This window comes from Camelus bactrianus, chromosome 16 (assembly GCF_048773025.1).
Source record: "Camelus bactrianus isolate YW-2024 breed Bactrian camel chromosome 16, ASM4877302v1, whole genome shotgun sequence".
Classification (NCBI taxonomy): Eukaryota; Metazoa; Chordata; class Mammalia; order Artiodactyla; family Camelidae; genus Camelus; species Camelus bactrianus.
Window position 1 is genome coordinate 44535225 of NC_133554.1, and position 19800 is coordinate 44555024.

The following is a 19800-nucleotide window of genomic DNA, read 5'->3' on the forward strand; positions in this document are numbered from 1 at the left end:
AGGCAGAGGTGGGATGCATCTACAAGCCAAAAAATGCTAAAGACTGCCAACAACCCACCAGAAACTAGAAGACAGGCATGGAACAAATACTCCCCCACAGCCTCCAAAAGGAACAAACTGCGGTTATCTTGATCTTGGACTTCTAGCTTCCTGAACTGAGACAACAAATTTCTGTTGTTTAAGCCACCCAGCTTGTGGCACTTTGTTACAGCAGCCCTAAGAAACTAATACCCAAAAGTAGAGATACTGAAAGATGTGGCACTTTTAATCAACATAATAGCCCAGATAATGCCCAGCTCAGACTGTGGATGAGGGTAGGGAGCATTGGCCTGCCCTCTCCCTGGCCTGTTTTCCCTTTTGTACTGGTTTTAGCTGTTTTGCTCCAGGAAGCAGCCACCCTAAGCCCCCACACTCAGCTGCCCCAGTAATTTTCTGCTTCCATAGTGAAAAAGTCCTGTGTCTGGTCTCATCTGGGTCCTTCTTGCTGCTGCACTGGTTTTATTTTGGAGAAGACGGAGAACAAAGTTCACTAGCGAACCTTTGGAGATTTACAAGCTGACTGCCCACCATGAAACTATCTTTCTGAGCTCCGGTCTTGCTTCCAGCCTCTCTTCCACTTGAATGGCAGCAGAGGGAAGGAGAATTAAATCAGGATGATAGAAGGAGGGAGAACAAGGAGACAACTGCTCTCCAACACACTTATTGTGCACCGAAGACATGCCTTGTGCTATTAAATTGTCATAGCCACACGAGGTAAAAATTATTGGCTCCATTTTACATTGAAGAAAGCGAGGCTCCCAGAAGCTGTCACACAGTAAGTAGCAGAGCTGGATTTCTACCAGGTGGACTCCAAAAAACTCTTTTCATCCACCCTGCTGCACTCAGAAGCAGTGTTCGCCAGGGTGCCTGCCCTATACAAACTGAGACACAGGTGAAGGTTAGGTAGTGCATTCTAAAATTTGAGGTTCCAACCTTCCCATTGATTCCCCACCGGCAAAATTAGCCTCTTTAACTCTTGCTGTCTCCCACTGAAGCGCAGGGAGCTGGGGGTGCTGCAAAATATCCCAACTCCAGCAGGCGGTGCTGTGAACCAGACACGATTCCCAGCGTGGGCAGCGCGCGGGGAAACCCGATGGGCGGAGACTCAAGAAGCCGCCAGGGAAACACGCGTGGGGGCGTGGCCACACTGGAAGTTGGGCTGTCTGTCATTCAAGCCCCGCCCACCTCTTCAGGCTTCAGCGCCGGGTGGGCGTGTCTCAAATTCTCTCCTGGAAAGACACGCGTGGGCCGCTCCCCACCAGGAGGAGGGCCGCATAGAGGGGTGAGGGTGTCGCTGGCGGCCCCTCCCCGTGTGGGGGCACGTGGCGGGAGAGGGCCGAGCCCGGGGGAAAGAACCTGGCCCGTGGGGAGGTGGGGGGTGACCGAGGCGCCGCCAAGCCGAGCAGAGAGCTGCTGGGTTCCGAGCAGAGAGGCGGCGGCGGCGGCGCCGAGAGGGAGGGGAGGAGGAAAGCGGGCTCATGGGGCGCCCCGGCCCCGCCGGCAGCGCGCCCCCTCCGGCCGGGCCGCGCTGAACGCCCCCCGGCGCCGCGCCTCGAACCCGCACCCCGAGGCCATGCCGGTCATGAAGGGGTTGTTGGCCCCGCAGAACACCTTCCTGGACACCATTGCCACCCGCTTCGACGGCACGCGTGAGTCGGGCGGAGGATGGGACTGGGGGTTCGAGCTGGGGATCAAGTCTCCGGCGCTGGCGCGGGTTTTCTGGATGTGGTGAGATCCGAGGCGAGGAGAGGGAGTGGAGTTGAGGGTCTAGGAACTCCTGAAGCCGCGGTAAAGGAAACAGGACTGGGAGTACCTTGCGAGGGGAGGCGGGGAGAGGACTAAGAATGCAAGGGGTCAGGGTTGCGGGTGTGTGACTGGAGGCAGGAAGGCTCTTTGTGCGGCAAAGCGGAGAAGAGTCCTTGGGAGCCGCCCACTCTCGCGCATAGCTCTGGTGGGGGCGTGTATGGGGTTATCCAAGACACGAATGTGGGACTAAGCGGCCAGGAGCTCTGGGGTCCACTCCCAGACGACTCTAGCATCTCCTTCCCCCAGGAAAAAAAAAAAGAAAGAAAAGATCAGACTTCGGCAGGACCTATCTTGGGTTAAGGTCACGCGCCCCCAAATCGCAGCGCGTCAGTGTCTGAGGGAGGTGAGGCAGGAAGAGGGGGCTGGTCTGTGTGACGGAGGGAACTGCCTGTCTGCTCTCCCACCCGAGCTTGGGTTCCAGGTTCAGCACCTTGGACAGCCACACTCCTCCTTACCCGCCTCTTCTCCCGCCATTCCCTTTTCCTACTTTGGAACTGGGAGATCTCCCCTTGCCCACTTCGGACGTCAGACACCGTGGTCGGGATCAGGAAGGTGAGGGGAGCGGTAACCGAGGGCGGAAACTGAGCCGCCGGGGACCTACCCGCCTCCCCACCCTGCCCCCACACACCTCCCTTGTTTCCATAGCTCCCATCACCCAGGCAACGGGCCTGGGATGGAAGAAGGAGGCTGCTTGCCCAGGGCCCAGCGCCTCCCAGGCACCTTCAGTATCCCCATCAGCCATTCCACCCCCAGACACTCACTCCTCCTAGTGCCCCAGGACTGGTTGTATCTCAGATCCCTTCCCTCAGCTGAGACTGTCCCTGGATGGACTACAGAGCCCCCCGAGGCCTCCCACCTTTTGGAGCTGGAGTGAGCCAGCTCAGGATCTGTTGCTGGGGTTGCTGGAGTCACAACTTCATTGTTCAAGCCTGTCAGACTTTGAGAACTGGGATAGACCCCTCTGAAATTAACAAAAAAGAAGGGATGATAAAAAGAAGACCCTTCCTGGAAGGCAGGGAATGAGGACATTACTCATCACTGTCTTCCTCCCCCAACAAAAGAGATTTGTGAATTTGGATAATCTCTGCCTTTTGGTTTCCTATCAATAAAATGGGTGTGATACCACCAGAATCCCTAGTGGTTATGGATGTGCTTTGAAAGCTGGGCGAATGTGAGGCATCATTTCACCTTCTCAGTGTAACACTTACTATGTGCCAGGATTTGTTCTTCCCAGTTAACTCATATAACTCTCACACCAACCATGAGAGGAAGATCTATTATCCCCCACTCTTCAGATAAGGAAGCTGAGACACAGAAGAGTTCATTAACTTGCCAAAGGTTACACAGTCAGTAAGTGGCAGAGGTGGGGTGCTGGAGCCCATGCCCTTACACACTATGCAGTGCTGCCTCCTACAGTAATAACTCACCAGCTTGAGGGCAGAAGGATGAACCACAATGACCCTTTGGGGTTCCCTTTCCAACCCTCTAGTAGTTCCCTGTCCCAGTTCCAGGGCACCTTTAAGTCCTTGTCCTTTTGCTCTATCTCTTCCTATTCTCTTTTCAGAATATCCCAAAGAAGGATCTAAGACTCACAAGAAAGCCTGGGAAGCTTCTGGCTCTGGGATCTCTGACCACAGCTTTGGGGAGGTACCTGGAAGCTGGGCTCCCTTCCTGGCCTTGACCTGACCTTGACCTCCTCTTCCCACAGACAGCAACTTCTTGCTGGCCAACGCACAGGGCCCACGGGGTTTTCCCATCGTCTACTGTTCTGACGGCTTCTGCGAGCTCACAGGCTACGGCCGCACTGAGGTCATGCAGAAAACCTGCAGCTGCCGTTTCCTCTATGGTCCAGAGACCAGTGAGCCAGCCCTGCAGAGGCTGCACAAGGCCCTGGAGGGCCATCAGGAACACCGGGCTGAAATCTGCTTCTACCGAAAGGATGGTGAGGGGGCCTGGCCTGCCCTGCAGCCCTGCCAGACCCCAGGTCTTTCCCAGGGTCCACTTGACATACTGGAAGCCTGAATGCTGGTCCCCACACTGCCACAAGCTGGCTGTGTGACACTGAGTGCATCCCTGACCCTCTCTGGGCCTTGGTTCTCCCATCTGGAAGGTGAAGGAGAAGGCTGACATAATCTCTGGGGTGCTGTCCAGCTCTAAACCTTGGCCAAGCCTAGGAACCAAGGGGCATAAGGGAGAAAGAGGTATCATGGGCTGCTCACCCTCCTCCTCCATCTCTCCACACTCACAGGCTCAGCATTTTGGTGCCTCCTGGACATGATGCCCATCAAGAATGAGATGGGGGAGGTCGTACTTTTCCTCTTTTCCTTCAAAGACATCACTCAGAGTGGAGGCCCAGGACTTGGCCCCCCAGGAGGCCATGGGGACAGTAATCATGGTAACTACAAGTCTGGGGAAATGGCGTGAAATGGTTAGAAGTCCTTGTCCAAGGTCACACAAGACCTCTCCCTACTCAGCCTCGTGGGATGTGTGCCTACTTATCTCTGTGCCCTTTTTCCCAACAGAAAAATCCCTTGGCAGGAGGGGAGCCAGCTCAAGACTTCGATCCGCCAGGAGGCAGAGCCGTACTGTCCTTCACCGACTGACTGGCCACTTTGGCCGCCGAGGCCAGGGAGGCATGAAAAGCAATGTGAGTCCTATCTCTACCCGAACATCTCCCAGTCGTGTTTCTGAGACACCCTTGCTACTGTGTCCCTGTTTCCCTGTCTATCTGGTCTCCCTCCAATGTCTTGTCCCTCTGTCCACCTATTTCTCATGCATGGCTCTCTGTTCTATCCCACGTTACCCCACACCTCCTTCCATCCCCACCTCCTTTGCTTCCTTGTGATTGACATTACTCTGCCCTGATGGTGTCGCAAGGGTGGGTCTCCAGCAGCAATTACATCACTTACCTTTGCGTTTTAGGGTTATCTCATGGAGAGGGGGGTGAAATCACAAGCTGTGATCCCAGGGAGAAAGCTCCCACTAGGGGCCTAGCATTTAGCCCTGTGTACCATTCTGAGGACCCTGATGAATCCATAGGATTGAGTCTCCAAACCTCTGCACAGTCTGTTGTGGCTACCAAGAATGGGGTGCACCATGCCAGCCACCCCTCACCCCTGGGATATACCCATCCCCCACTGCGACCCCAGAACCCAAGAGGAACTTGAGTTCGTGACCCCTCCAGCTAGAGCATGTGCCTAATTTGTCATAATTGCCTTCTCAAGCAGGGTGAAGGTCAAGCTTTATATATACCCCCCACAAAATATGATTGATTCAAAAGGAGGCCTGAGCTTAGCTTGGAAGAGGAAAGAAGTGTCAGGCTGGCCCCAACCCCCTCTCCTGCACCTTCTATCTCCTCTCGTGTTCATGCTTGCAGTGCTTACTCCCCACCTTTCCCCATCCCTGCCTCTCCCTTCCCCTACCCTTGGCTCCTCTTTCCCCCAAGTGTCCCCAACCGCCACCCCTCTCCCCTTAGAACGTGTTTGAGCCAAAGCCATCAGTGCCCGAGTACAAGGTAGCCTCCGTGGGGGGGTCCCGCTGCCTCCTCCTCCACTACAGCGTCCCCAAGGCCATCTGGGACGGCCTTATCCTCCTCGCCACCTTCTATGTTGCGGTCACCGTCCCCTACAATGTCTGCTTCTCGGGTGATGACGACACCCCCATCACTTCCCGACACACCCTTGTCAGCGACATCGCCGTGGAGATGCTCTTCATCCTGGGTCAGACCCTCTGCCCCACATACCCTGGTGGGTGGGCTGGAGGGACCCACTCATCCAAGCCTCCCCCCATCCTGGGCCTGCAGGACCCAGGCAGTCAGAGCCCGTCTACTTCTGGGTCTTTAAGTCTTAATGGTCCATAAGTCCTGACCCCTGACCCCTACAGCCTTCTGCCTTTAGACTTCTATTCCTTAAGGACCAGCCTGTAGCCCAATCCATCTTCCCCAATCCTGCCTCCAACTCCATTCTGAGTCTCTAAGGCTTGTTTCTAGCTTACGCAGTCCCTTGGCCCCTTGGGCCAAGGCCCCCTAGTAACAGCCTCTTGCACCCCCAGATATCATCCTGAACTTCCGTACCACCTATGTGTCCCAGTCTGGCCAGGTGGTCTCTGCTCCTCGTTCCATTGGCCTCCACTATCTGGCCACCTGGTTCTTCGTTGACCTTATTGCTGCTCTGCCTTTTGACCTGCTTTACGTCTTCAATATCACCGTGGTGAGTGAGCCCTGTCCCACCTTGCAGCATCGCCTCGCAACTTCAGCACAGTATCTTGCATTAAGGGACCCATCTGAGTCCCAGACTCAGTCCTTCCCATCAATCCATCTGCGAATGTTTGTCGGGCACCTGCGATGGGCAGAGCCCCATGCTAAAAACTGAAAAGGATCTGAGAGAGTCTGTGTTCTTGGGGAGCTCAGCTCACAGTCTCTGAGGGAAGCTGAGACAAATGAAAAGCTAACTAGGGCTACCAAGGCGGCATTGGCCTGATGCCAGATGAGTGGCACTTTTCACATTTTTATTTAACAAACAACTGATGAGCATTTAACTGTCTGCAAAGCACTGTGTGGGGCATGGTCACTGTGGGGAAAAGAGATAAGGATTCAGCCTCCAAAGTAGCTAAGCTGGTAAGGATCACAGGGACAGAAGAGGTAAAGGGAGTGCAATACGGGGCCCAGGAATTGCTGCGTGGGGGGCGGGGCACAGAGCTAGCTGACCTTGGAGTTCCAGGCTGGAACATGGGCATGCACAAAAATGATCTGAAATCTGGCCGGTGCCTGGGAAGCCAAAGCACTACGGTTGGGCAGAGATTAGGGTGGTCTGGGAAGGGTTCCTGAAGGAAGTGAGAACAGAGCTAGACCTTAGACAGAGTAGGATTTGGCTGGCAGGAGATGAGGAGAGAGAGCATTGGGGGGGGCGGGGCAGGGGGCAGAGTAAGCCAAGGCAAGGAGACAGAGGCTGTGTGGTGGATTTGGAGGCAGAGAGTCCCAGGGCCTGTGTCTTTCCAGGCACCCTCAGTGGTCAGCTCTGCCTAGCATCCCCAGCCGGCAGACACTAGGTCTTCTCTGACCCAGGGAGATGGAGTCCCACCCTGTGTCCCCAGACCCCCTTGGTTGTTGAGTGGGGAGGTGGAGAGCAGTTTCCCCGTGTGCTCCTCTCTCTGCCACACTTAGCTATAGTGGGAAACCACCTACACGCAGCCGGATTTAACTAGCCGCCAACGGGCTGTGGGCCTCTTCTCCTGGCTGTATACACGTGTGTGCATGCTCCCACACACGTGCACGTGGGTGTGTCTGCCCTGAGGCTTCGGCCATTCTGAGCAGTGCTCCCCACCCCTCCCCATGAGTGCGCCCCCATCCCGTTCATGCCCACCAGACAGTTCCCCCTTTTCTGGAATTTTCAGGAGCTTTTACAGTTTACTAAGTTCTTTCACACATCATCGCATAGGAACCTCACAGCCACCCTTCAGGGCAGATTCTCTAATCCCTCTTCCTCAGAAGTAGATGCAGAGGCTCAGAGAGTTTGCGGGGCTTGTTGAAGGTTACACAGCAAGCAGTGGCAGGCAGGAGATTGAAACCAGATCGCCAGACTCCTAGTCTAGTATTCTTTCCAGCGTGCCACCCTGCTTCCCAGGGAACAGGGTACCTGAATGGATGGCCAGGTGCAAGGGGAGAGGGAGAGCAAGACTGGGGCTGGAGGGTGGCAGAGCAAAGATGGAGGATAAGTAGGCACCGGGAGAGCTGTGGACTTGAAGGAGCCAGGCCTGGGACATTCTGGTCCAAGGAGAAGGAGAGGAAGGCCCCAAAGGAGCGGGGCCCAGGGGCACGTGACGAGGGGAAGCCCTGAAGAACTCAGGTTTGGAGCTGGGAGCTCTGGGAGCTGGGGCAGGCATAAAGCCCTGGAGAGGGTTCATGTTGGGGCATCAGAGCCACCTCCTTTCTGACTCCTTTGCCTACAATTAGAGAAAATGGCTTGCAGTGATCAGGAGCTGTGTAGGGCCAGGGCAATAGGGGATGCTCTTGGAGGCCCCTGACAGGACAGTGAAGGGTCTTCATACCAAGGTCCCCAGGCGCTGCCCCAGAGCCCCCATCCCTAGCCTCCAAGTTGCCCCCACCCAGGGTAGCAAGAAGATAAGCCCCCACCTACCTCTCATCTCCAAGATTGGAAGGAATAATCGAAGCACAAAGGAAAACATTCATAGTGGAAATGTTAGCTAATGTTTACAGGACCCTGACCAGGTGCCTCTAGCTCCATCAACCCCCACTGAGCCCCATAAGAGCCGAGACCTCATAGCCTGAGCACCTTCATCCCTGCCCTCCTTCCCTCAACATTTTGGTGTCACCCTCTCATCTGCAGCTGACTAACAAGGGAAGAGGTCCCTAAATCTCCCCCATCCACAGCCAATTGTGCCTAAGACATCAGGAGCTTTGAGCAGGGCCCAGAGATCATTCTGTTTATTCCCCTGCTTCTGACCAGGACATGCTCTTTTACCAACCCACGGTGCTCAGAGGCAGTAGAGCACAAAATGGACTTTGGTGTCAGCTCAGATTTGAGTCCCAGCTCCATCATTTCCTTGGTCTGTGACCTTGAACAAGTCTCTAGCCTCTCTGAGCCTCAGTGTACTCATCTGCAAACTGAGAATGATGATGATAATTGGACTGAGGTATACGTTTTTTAATGAGGATTTCAAATACTTAGCCCAGTGCCTGACATACACACTACTTACTAAATGTTAGCCATAGTTAGTTTTAGCAATATCCTCTCCCCTTGGCATTTCCTGGTCACCTTCTCAGGACAGCAGGGATGCTTCTCCTGGGGCAGCTTTCCCTAGCTCCAGGGCATCTGGTGGCAAGGTGCTGGGAGGGGACATGAAGGGCCTGCTGACAGCCTCCCCCGCTGCACTCACTCCCGCAGACATCGCTGGTGCACCTGCTGAAGACTGTGCGGCTGCTGCGGCTGCTGCGGCTGCTGCAGAAGCTGGAGCGGTACTCGCAGTGCAGTGCCGTGGTGCTCACATTGCTCATGTCCGTCTTTGCACTCCTTGCCCACTGGATGGCCTGTGTCTGGTATGTCATCGGGCGCCGGGAGATGGAGGCCAACGACCCGCTGCTCTGGGACATTGGTGAGCCATTGACCCCAGGCTTTCACTGACCACCCATTCACCTGCCCTGTCCACTCAAGCTCCCGAGCTGACACCTCCATCAGTGCCCACACCTCCTCCGCCTATAGCCTCCATTCATCCAACAAACATGCGTGACTTCTTCTGGGGTCAGACATGGGAATACTGGTTTGAAGACATGATCTCTGCCTTGGGGGGACTCACAGCCCAGCAGAGGAGCAAGACCAGTGATAGGCAATCACAATACAGTATGGGAAACACTCTGAAGGTGTGGAAGGTGTTTTGGGCAGGGGGAAGAGTACCCCTGCCTGGACCCATTTGGTGGCTCCCCACTACCCTCAAAATAAAGTCCACACTCAGCCCATCCGCTACAGTTCTGCACCCCTCTCTACCCACACGTGGCTTCCCTTCCTCCCATGCCCCCTGTGCTGCTGCCACCCTGGCCTCCCTCCAGCACCCAGGATGTACTGCTTTCTCCCTTTGGGTCTGGAACATGTTTTCCTCTCTGGAATTGTCTCCCTTTTGTCTTCCCTCCCTTATTCACCTAGGCAACTTTTCTATTCCTATCTCAACTAAAATGCTCTGTCCCAAGGGAACCCTTCAGAAACCATACCCTACTCGCAAACTGGGTTGGCTCTCCCTAACCCATTATGAGTCCCAAGACATGACTGATTTCATGTCTTTTTCCCCTCCTCCCCTCCAGACAATAAGGTCCACCAGGACAGGAAGAATGTCTGGGTCAAGTCCCAGCACCCCGTACCCAGGAGGCGCTCAGTAAACTATAAGAGAGTGGAAGGGGCCCCTGAACAGTCAGCAGTGCCGAGAATCGGTACCCTTGAACTGCAGCTGTAATCACTTCACTGTGGGGAGGCCCAGGCACAGGCTGCTCCTCACATTTCCTATGCAAACCTCCCTTCGCCTCTGTAAATACTTGCCCAAGGTCAAATGCAGGCAGCTCAGGGAAACCCAGCTCTTCACAGCGCAGCTGGGGCTTCTTGCATCCCTCCAACCCCCAGGCTGGTTGCACGAGCTGGGCAAGCGGCTGGAGGTGCCCTACATCAATGGCTCGGCAGGAGGCCCGTCCAGGCGCAGCGCCTACATCGCTGCGCTCTACTTCACGCTGAGCAGCCTCACCAGCGTGGGCTTCGGCAACGTGTGCGCCAACACTGATGCGGAGAAGATCTTCTCCATCTGCACTATGCTCATAGGCGGTGAGGGGGGTGTCCTGTTAAATCCAGCGTGCAGATGGGGAAACTGAGGCCCAGAGAAGGCAAGGTGTCCACCCATGTCCAGACACTTGTGCATTCATTCATGGATGTTTCCTCTGCACCTGCTACAGGCTGGCCGTAGGGGGAATGCCACAAACAGGAGGACCTCTTGCAAAAGAATGGGATACCCAAGTTTATGATCTAATTGGGGGTATGAGAGAACTTCAGGTTGGACCCCTCTCAGGACCACTCTATTTGCCATCCCAACCCAACACCTGGCACCAGGGAGGCACGTAGGAGCCCACCAGCTCTCCTGCCCTCCCTCAGGAACCCAGAGACCCATCCAGGGCAGGTGGTAGGGGGCGGTTGAGAGAAGAAGGAGGGAGGGGGTGGCTGCTCCTGACTGCCCGCTACTCTGCTGCAGCGCTGATGCACGCCTTGGTGTTCGGAAACGTGACGGCCATCATCCAGCGCATGTACTCGCGCCGCTCGCTCTACCACAGCCGCATGAAGGACCTCAAAGACTTCATTCGCGTGCACCGCCTGCCACGGCCGCTCAAACAGCGCATGCTCGAGTACTTCCAGACCACGTGGGCTGTCAACAGCGGCATTGACGCCAACGAGGTAGTGTGTGAGGTGCCCGGTTCCCACCGCGGTAGGGAACGGGTCACCACCTCTCTGGGTTTGGAAGGGAAGCAAATGGGGTGAGGGATGTGGATTTCGGTGGACGCTGTTCACAGAGGAACACATGCCCTGCAAACCTCATCCCTTTTCCTTTGCACTGGAATATGGGACCTGAAAGGTGGCTCAGGCTGTAACTAATGTCATGCTCCCTTCAGCCGACATTTCCTGAGCTCCTGCTTGGGTCCAATTTCTGTGTTGGACACAGGGAGCTCAGAGATGGTTACACTCAGCCCTTGCCCTCAGGGAGACACCAGTCTGGTGAGGGTGGTAAACAAATAATTACACTGTGAATGAGACTCTGCTAGAGGGATGTTGGTGCAACGGGTCCCTCATTGTGTCTGGACCTAGAGGAGTCAGGGAAGGTGGCACAGAAGAGAGGACTTCATGAAGGATGAGAAGGAAACTGGCCTGCTACCAGAAGGCCATTCCAGGCAGAAAGAGCCACAGGAACACAGGTCTGGAAATACTGACGCAAAAGAACAGGGTGAGTTCAGGGAACTGAAAGTAGTTGAGCGAGCCTTCAGGAAAGGGTGTGTGAGCACTGTGGAGGGAAGAGGGACAGAAGAGGGAAGAGACAGGGCTGGGGAGGTGGGCAGGCCCAGCTCATGGATGGCCTTGGATTTAGATTTTATCCCGCAAAAATTGTTAACTGGGGAGCAGCCTGCAGATCTGAGAAGTATTTCTGAGAGCAGAAACATTGGGACTTGGTAATCAGCTGGCTGCAAGAGAGGAGGTCAAAGTGGATTCCCAGGTTTCTGGCTTAGGCCACATAGTGGGATGGAGGCATTACAAGAGGAAGATTGGACTTAGGGGCGAAAGTGATAGTCCAGGGTTGGGCCATGCTGAGGGTGTGGTGCCTGTGGGAGATCCAGGTGGAGGTTTCCCCGTGGGTAGTTGAAAATACAGATCTGGACCCAGTTGTAGGGCTCTGGGCTCATAGGGAGTGGGGAAGTCATGGAGCTGGTTGCTGTGATTCAAGGAGAGTGTGGAAAGTGAGAAGAGAGCTGAGGGGGTGGGCTGGGGAGGAGGAGCCTGGGGAAGAAGGGACAAGAGGGAGAGGTCAGCAAGCCTGAGTGGCGGAGGATGAGAATGGAACTGTGAACATTAAGTTTGGCCCCCGGAAGATCATTGGTAATATTCAAAGTCTAGTGTAACCCTGCATCTTCCAGGTGGGGATACTGAGACCAAGAGGGAGAAAATAGATTGCTCGAAGTCCACAGAGATTTACACAGAACTGACTTCTAGTCTCCTGACTTCTGGCTGAAGGTTGACCCACCAGGGATGATCCTTGTGTATGTGGAGCTGAGTAACCAGGACATGTCTGAGTGAACAGTGGGTGTAGTCATGGGCATGGGACAGACAGGAGAAGACCTAGTCTTTGCCCCAGAACTTGGGTTGGGAGTTCTACACACAAGCCAGATTAAGGTTAGATACACAGAAGTCTTCCTGAGGGTCAGAAGTGGGTAACTGGAGCTCTATTCTCAGAGACAGCCCAGCACATCTGTAGAGTTCAAGTAACAGCGCAGGGAGATGGCCAGAATGACCTATGCCCCTTATGCAGTTACTGCGTGACTTCCCAGACGAGCTGAGAGCTGACATTGCTATGCACCTGAATCGGGAGATCCTGCAGCTGCCGCTGTTTGGAACAGCGAGCAGGGGCTGCCTGCGGGCCCTCTCCCTGCACATCAAGACCTCATTCTGCGCTCCGGGCGAGTACCTGTTGCGCCGTGGGGACGCCCTGCAGGCACACTACTATGTCTGCTCCGGCTCGCTTGAGGTGCTCCGTGACAACATGGTGCTGGCCATCCTGGGTGAGGATCCTACCACCACTCACTACCTACCTGGGGACCTTCCCCTAGAGTCCTTGGGAGTGGCCAGGATTCTTGGGACTGGATATCTGAAATTGCTCCTGAGGGGTACTCTTTCTCGATTCGGCACTATCCCCTTTTGACTATTCCCCTCAGATTCTCCCCTAATCCTACTGGCCAGCCCTGAACCCATCAACCCTTCCCCAGTAACTGTCTCCAAACTCAACTGATCCTTTCTCATTGCACCACCTCCCAACTCCACTGACCCTTCTACATTGACCCTGAACTCCATTGACTTCTACCCTTTAACTGACCTCTCTGGCCATTCCTTATTGATCACTCAATTCCATTTGTCCTTCTTCTAGCCTTACTGTCATCCCCAATTGACTGTCTCCCAACTTCACCAGTCATTCTCCACTGACCCTTTCCCAATTTTATTGATTATTTCCACCAATCCCATGGATTGACCCACCTTCAGCCATCCTTCAAACACACTGACCATCCTTCAAATCCATTCATACCCTCCTAGTCCCTCTGCCCTAGCTCACTGTCCCCATCCCTTACCCACAGGAAAGGGAGACCTGATTGGGGCAGATATCCCTGAGCTGGGGCAGGAGCCTGGGTCAGGCACAGTCCCAAGCTACGTGCTGAAGACCAGCGCTGATGTGAAGGCACTGACCTACTGTGGCCTGCAGCAACTGAGCAGCCGAGGGCTGGCCGAGGTCCTGAGGCTCTATCCTGAGTATGGGGCTGCCTTCCAGGCTGGCCTGCCCCGGGACCTCACCTTCAACCTGCGCCAGGGCTCTGACACCAATGTATGTAGACTGCTTATGGCTTCCATCTCCTTCTTCAAAGCAGACCTCCCTCAGCCCCAGAGAGAGCCTCATGCATTTCTTCCACCCTGTAAACATCATCTCCCAGCCTCAGGCACCCCCTTCCATTGCCCCTTCCATGCTTAATACCTTCCAAAACCACTGACCCTACTCCACTGGCCATTACCCAATCCCATGGGCCATCATCTCTCACCACCTCTACTTCCAACTCTACTGACCCACCTCCTGTTGGCCACCCCTCAGCCTCACTCCATACTCCTCAAAGGACCCCCACTTTGGAAAGGGTCCCCTTCATATGCTCCTTCTCCATCAGTTCCCTCTCTGTACCTCATCCCCTTGGAGCTTCCTTGTCTCTACTCACTCATGTTTTCTGGGCCCATTTTGGTCTAGGGTCTGGGCTAAGTCTGTAGTTGACACTCTAGACCTTTGTCTTTCGCTGCTTTTCAGACATACGTTGCCACTCAGGATTCCTCTGAGTCGCAGTTGGAGGTATCTCTGACTCAATTCCAGAAAAAGGCCCACATTTCTGAAACTCCACAACACTGATGGGTGGGAATAGGGGTTGCTGCACCAGGGGAGTGGGGAAGTGTGAGTTAGCTTGAACCCCGCTATGTCCCTGCAGGGTCTCTGCTGCTTTTCCCGATCCCCTCGTGTCTCCCAGGTAACACTCTTCCCAGGTGGGGTTGAGGGTTGCATGGGGAGAGACTGGGAGTGGGGGGCACCTTTCCTTGGCTGCTCTGCTGTGGGATGAAGGGAGAGGGGATGGGAGCAGCATCCGCCAGTGAAGGCTGGTGCTTAATGAAGGAGCCCGTTGTTCACTGCCCTGTGACGTCAGCTGCCCCCTCTGCCCACAGCCCTGCTCCGAGAGCCTGGGCTCTTCCTCAGACAAGACCCTGCCGTCAGTCACAGAGGCTGAAGCTGGGGCCGAGCCTGGCGGTGGTCCCAGGCCCCGCCGGCCCCTCCTGCTGCCCAACCTCAGCCCAGCGCGGCCCCGGGGCTCCCTGGTCAGCCTTTTGGGGGAGGAGCTGCCCCCATTCTCAGCCCTTGTCTCCTCCCCTTCCCTGTCTCCATCCCCTTCCCCTGCCCTGGCTGGCCAGGGCCACAGCCCCTCCCCTCATGGCCCCTCCAGGGGCTCTGCTGCCTGGAAGCCCCCCCAGCTTCTCATTCCCCCACTGGGAACCTTTGGACCTCCGGACCTCAGTCCCCGGTGAGATGCCAGCCTCCTCTGCCTTCCTTATATCCCTGCTGGCTTCCAGAACCTTCTCTGGGCTCTGTCCCCAGCATTCTGAGCAGTGCTTCTCCCTGTCTCTGCCCCATCTGCCCACCCCACCCTTCCTGATCCACCACAGCTTGCAACCTCACCCCTCTTTGAAGGCTGCTCCTCCCTAGCTCCCCAGCACTGCCGCCCCTACACCCTCTGCCTGCTCTGCTCTGCTCTGGCCCTTACCCTCCCCACCACCCCCTGTGGGACTGATGACCACTGCCCCTGTCCCAGGATAGTGGATGGCATTGAGGACTCTGGCAGCACCGCAGAGGCCCCTACATTCCGGTTCAGCAGGAGGTCTGAGCACCCTAGGGCCCGCTCACAGGCCCCTCCTACAGGTAAGGGCCAGCAGAGGACTTCAACTCACAGTCACCCATTCATCTGCCATCCATCTATCCATCCATCCCACAGGTAGTAAGGAACTACCAGGGGCCAAGTGCTATTCTAGGAACACATAGATGAACCAGACCTGGCCCACACTCTTAGTGAGCTCCCAGTCTAGTAGGGGAGACACATGTATATTGAGATAAGCAATTCCAGAACAGGGTGTGAGCCCCACCACTGAGACGAGAACAGGGCTGTGAGGTAGGAGAGGGGAGAGCCTCTAACCCTCCCTTCTAGAGGAGGGGACACCTGAGGTGGGTCTTAAAGGGTGGGTAGGAGTTTGAGGGGCAGAGCAAGGCTGTTGTTGAAAGGCACAAAGGCATGACCAGAAGAGCACATTGTGTTCAGATACCAAAGAGAAGCTCTGTACCTAGAACTGGGGTGGTGGGGAGGGGGTGCTGGGGAAGATATAGGGCCTGGAAACCAGCCTGAGGAGTTTGGGTTTCCCATCATCCTCACCCTTCCTTGCCCCTTGCTCTCTGCCGGCCCAGTGACAGAAAAGGCCCCGCCCATGCCATAGACTCCGGCTCCCTGCACTCACCCAGCATCACTTCACCCCACTCTGCCTGCAGGGACCATGCCCAGCCGGGAACTGGCCACTGAGACTGAGGAGGTGAAGGAAAAGGTCTGCAAACTCAACCAGGAGGTGGGTTGGGGCTGGCTCCTCCCCTCCAACCTTGGAGAATATCATCTGGGGATCAGAGATGTGCCTTGTATAAGAGCATTTCGGGGATTGGAGCCAGAGTCCTGAATTCAGACATTCACACTAGATGGGTGACCTTGGGCAAGTTCCACAATCACTCAGAATGTCAATTTCCTCATCTGAAAATAGCGAAATCGATTCGTTCTTCCCATAGCTGTTATGAGGACGAGCTGAGGGCCCACAAGTAGCTGGCCCAATCCCTGGCACGTTTTAAGTACTGGCTTCCAGCTGCCTCAGGTGGTCCAGCCTGAAAAGAGAGCCTCTCCTCTCTCTACCACCAGGGGATTGGCTCCTGCAGGGACCCGCCCCTCACCAAGTCACATGCTCCGGACCTTTCCTCTCTCCCCTCCCCGGACTCGGACTCGTTGGGAGGAGGACTGGGAGGCTGAGAGGCCTTAAGCCCTGGGAAACCTAGACCCCCACGTCGAAATCCTGGTTGGAAAGAGCCCTGATCCTGTTTGCCCAGGCTCTGCCTCCGCGTCCTCCTTGGGGATCTCAGAGCTGCTTCCACAGCGCAGCCAGGCCCAGCCCTCGGGAGTGGGCCTTCCCTCTTTCCTGATAAACATCGAGAATCCCAGGGGACGCACCTGGCCTGGGGCGGGGCCTGGGGCGGGGGGCGGGGGGCGGGGCCAGCTCCGGTTCGGCCGGACAGAGGGCCAGTTCTGCTTCCGCAAATAGTTCTAGACCAGTGGTTCCCCAGCTCGAGTGTCTATCACTATCAGGAGAACCTGTTGAAATGCAGACTCTCCTGGGCCTCACCCAGTTTGGAATGTCTGGGGTGGGGTCCAGAATTTTCCCCCTTTTTTGCCCCTCCCCCATAAATCGTCATTTTGACAAGGTTCTGAGTTGATTTTATACTCCCTGAAATTTGAAAAACACTGCATAGACACTTGACCTTGTGTGATGTATCACCTGAGAGTAAGCCTGCGTCTGTCACTTCACAGCTGTGTGGCCTCTTTGAGCACATTCTTCTACATCTTGTAAAACTGTTGTGGCCGGGGGTTAATAGCAATAGCTGCCATCCCAGGTTTTTTTTTTTTTTTTTTTTTTTTTTTTTGATAAAAATAACCCCTGCCCTGTCTTCTCGGAGTGGCCATGAACAGAGAGCAACTGTGAAAGAACTTTGTAAACTGTAGAGGGGAGTGCACCTAGGAGGGTGGTGATTGTTGTAGCACCTGGGAGACAATTTGCTGTGTTTTCAACAGATCTCTCGTCTCAACCAGGAAGTGTCTCAGCTTAGCGAGGAGCTTCGACACATGATGGGACTGCTTCAGGCCAGGCTGGGCCCCCCGGGCCACCCAACTGTCTCTGCTTGGCCCTCAGACCCTCCTTGCTCCCAGCAGAGGCCTCCACTCATCTCTCCCTGTTTGTCCAGACCACCACCTAGCCTCCAGGATACTACCCTGGCTGATGTCCACTGCCCAGCCAGTGTGGGGACAGCAGAAATGGGGGCTGCCACCCCAGACCTGAGACCCTCCATGTTGTCCCCCTACCCCTCAGAGCCTAACCCTCTGGGGCCCTCCCCAGTGCCAGAGGCCTCACCTCTCACCTCAAGCCTCCCAAGGCACAGCTTCCGGTCCAGGTCAGACACGTTCCACTGACCCTGGCCACGGGCCCAGGCCTGTCTAGGGTGGGCATTGCCGTCTGCCATCCAGGGAGGAACTGGGCCCCTTGGCCTCCTACCTTGGGTCAGTGGTCACCAGCTGGTCTGGTTGGCTATGGATTCTCTGACCTTTTTAACAAAGCCTGGTCCCTTCTGATCCTGCTCCCTTTTCCAAACCCTCCTGTATTCTCCTCTGTGAGGGGAGCCATCTGAGGCTGTGGAACCCAACAGGCATGAGACAGACTGCGGTGCCCATTGAACTGGGCAGATGAGATGTCTGGCTTTCTTCCCAGGACCTGGAGGTAGGTAGAGATGGGGGAGCAGAGGAGAGAGGGGAGGAGCCCCAGATCCAGCCTGGGACATGAAGACTGAGGCAAGAGCAGGCAGGATCTTGTGTCTCCAGCAAGAGGGATAGATTGAGGATTCCAGTGCAGAGATAGCTTAGCGGTTCTGTGAGGTCTTTGTCCCAGCCCCCAGGGCTCTGCTGGAGACCTTGAAAACAGTGTTGCCATGAGAAGGGTAGGTCTGAGATCCTGGCCAGCATTTGAGTAACCAAAGACTTTCAGTCTCCCACCATCAGCCCAAGATGGATGGGCTCACCTCACCCTACCGCCCACATAGAACATAAACTGATGACTCTCAGATAGGTATTCTTTGGTTCTCACAGCATTTTATTTTTAATATGAATAAGTTGCCAACTTTAAAAATCAGAAGAGTTCACATAAACATCCAGATATTCCAGCTTCTCTAAACAAATTAGGAGGATCTGGCAATCCTGGGCCAAACTTGTCCCTGGCAGTAATCAGCTGGTGTCGGGTGACCACTGCCCTCTTTGAATGAGACCTGTGCTCTCCCCTGCTTCCAGCCCCACGTATCTTGATCACCTTCTTCCTTCCACCCAGCTAGCTTCCCTCATTGGAATCCTTTATCTGGTCTCTGTGGGTATCTGAGTTTGTAATCCCTGCCTTAGAGTGTGCTCCCAGAATCCTTTGCCCAGTGGGTGCTTTTGGGGCCCAGTAATGTCTATTTCTACCCTTGGGCCTGGGACTATCAACATCTCTGTTTCTGTCTCTCTGCAGGCCGTCACTGAAAGTGGTCTCTTCTGCTGCCAGCAACTTGGAATAGTCCAAGCAGCATCCCCCCTCCCACGCCCACACCTCAGCCACGCCTGTTCTCGCCCTTCCAACATGGTCTCGCTCAGGGCCCTGACTTCTCAGAAACATCCCGATCTCCAGCTCTCCTTTATCACCCAATAACTTGGGCTCACTTTTGGATAGGAAATAAACTCTTTATTTTTGTAGTTGTTGGCTCTGGCTGTTTCTGGGGGGTTGGTCTGATAGCCTCAGGGCTTCAGAGGAGCCTACACGGTAGTCACTCCCCCATATCATACCCCAGGGCCCTGTTGCTGTCTCTAGGAGGGCAAAAGTGCTAACCAATCCACTTGGCACCACATTCACACCACTAGAGGCCTTAGGGATGAGGCAGAAACCTTAATGAGTCACTATGGGCCCATTATACCCACCCTCCCCACCGCCAATCTGGTCACAGCCACAGATTCAGACATGGTATGTGGTAGAGACAGAGTCCTGACTCAGGCCCACCTCCAGCCCTGGAAAGGTGGCCCACAGGACTCTGCACCGATCCTGTATTCACCAATCATGTACCTGTTGCATGCTAGGTACAGCAGGGTCTGGCAGAAGCGCTTGTCACCAGCCAAGAACCTGCTAAGAATCCCATTATGCCCCATCCCCTTTGCTTGCCTAAGCTCTCTCTTCCTTCTCAGCTTTCACTTTTCTGACAATCACTGCAGCAGTGGGTGTTATGAATGTTGTTAGAAAGAGCCACCCTGAGGACCAGATGGAACTAGGTGTGGGCAGTTTTGCAGCAGGTTGTCCCAGACAGGTTGCCAGGTCGATTCTCCAGTTCAGGCTCCAGAGTATGATTGGTGTTGGCTTGTGTCATGGGAACAATGTCCACAGCTGTCTCTGGGGTGAGCTTTGATTCCACAAAGATTCTGAGTAGTGTCCCTGTGGGCCGGATGCTGAAGCAAAGGAGATACTGGTCTGTGTTGGGCGGCTGGGGGTAGGCAGAAGCAGAAGTGGTCCTAATCCATAGGATTAGGGGAGGGGAACAGAAAAAAATAGAAATAGTCCTGATCCACACAAAGGGCAAAGTGAGGGTAAACAGAAGTAGTTCCAATCTGCATTTATGGATGGGGACAGCCAAGGCAGAGGCAGTCCTGGTGTGTTTTGGGATTGAACCAAAGGCGGAGGGTCCTGGTTTAAGGCTGGGCAATGGCAGGAGCTCTCCCTTCGGTCTCACCCGGTAGCTTCCAGAGAGCCCTTCCTATACCACTTCCAT

General features: G+C 55.1%; 1 protein-coding gene across 1 annotated transcript; it reads left to right on the forward strand.

Annotated features, from left to right (window-relative positions):
- The first annotated feature begins 1515 nt into the window (after positions 1 to 1515).
- KCNH4 (potassium voltage-gated channel subfamily H member 4) lies at positions 1516 to 18739 on the forward strand. Its single transcript, XM_010968999.3, has 17 exons — positions 1516 to 1688; positions 3554 to 3787; positions 4094 to 4240; positions 4368 to 4492; positions 5321 to 5564; positions 5896 to 6053; positions 8748 to 8955; positions 9969 to 10163; positions 10585 to 10784; positions 12406 to 12655; positions 13223 to 13467; positions 14108 to 14146; positions 14340 to 14692; positions 14981 to 15087; positions 15706 to 15779; positions 17042 to 17741; positions 18519 to 18739. The coding sequence occupies exons 1-16, from the start codon at positions 1613 to 1615 to the stop codon at positions 17435 to 17437; spliced, it is 3051 nt and encodes a 1016-aa protein (XP_010967301.2). The 5' UTR covers positions 1516 to 1612; the 3' UTR covers positions 17438 to 17741; positions 18519 to 18739.
- Positions 18740 to 19800: the final 1061 nt, after the last annotated feature.

What these genes read in the sequence shown, in the direction of transcription:
- KCNH4 (XM_010968999.3), top strand. Translation starts at nt 1,613, where the DNA reads ATGCCGGTCATGAAGGGGTTGTTGGCCCCGCAGAACACCTTCCTGGAC. An exon ending in CCATGGGGACAGTAATCATG is followed by an intron (nt 4,241 to 4,367) that starts GTAACTACAAGT and finishes TTTTCCCAACAG; the next exon opens with AAAAATCCCTTGGCAGGAGG. An exon ending in GGAGATGCTCTTCATCCTGG is followed by an intron (nt 5,565 to 5,895) that starts GTCAGACCCTCT and finishes TTGCACCCCCAG; the next exon opens with ATATCATCCTGAACTTCCGT.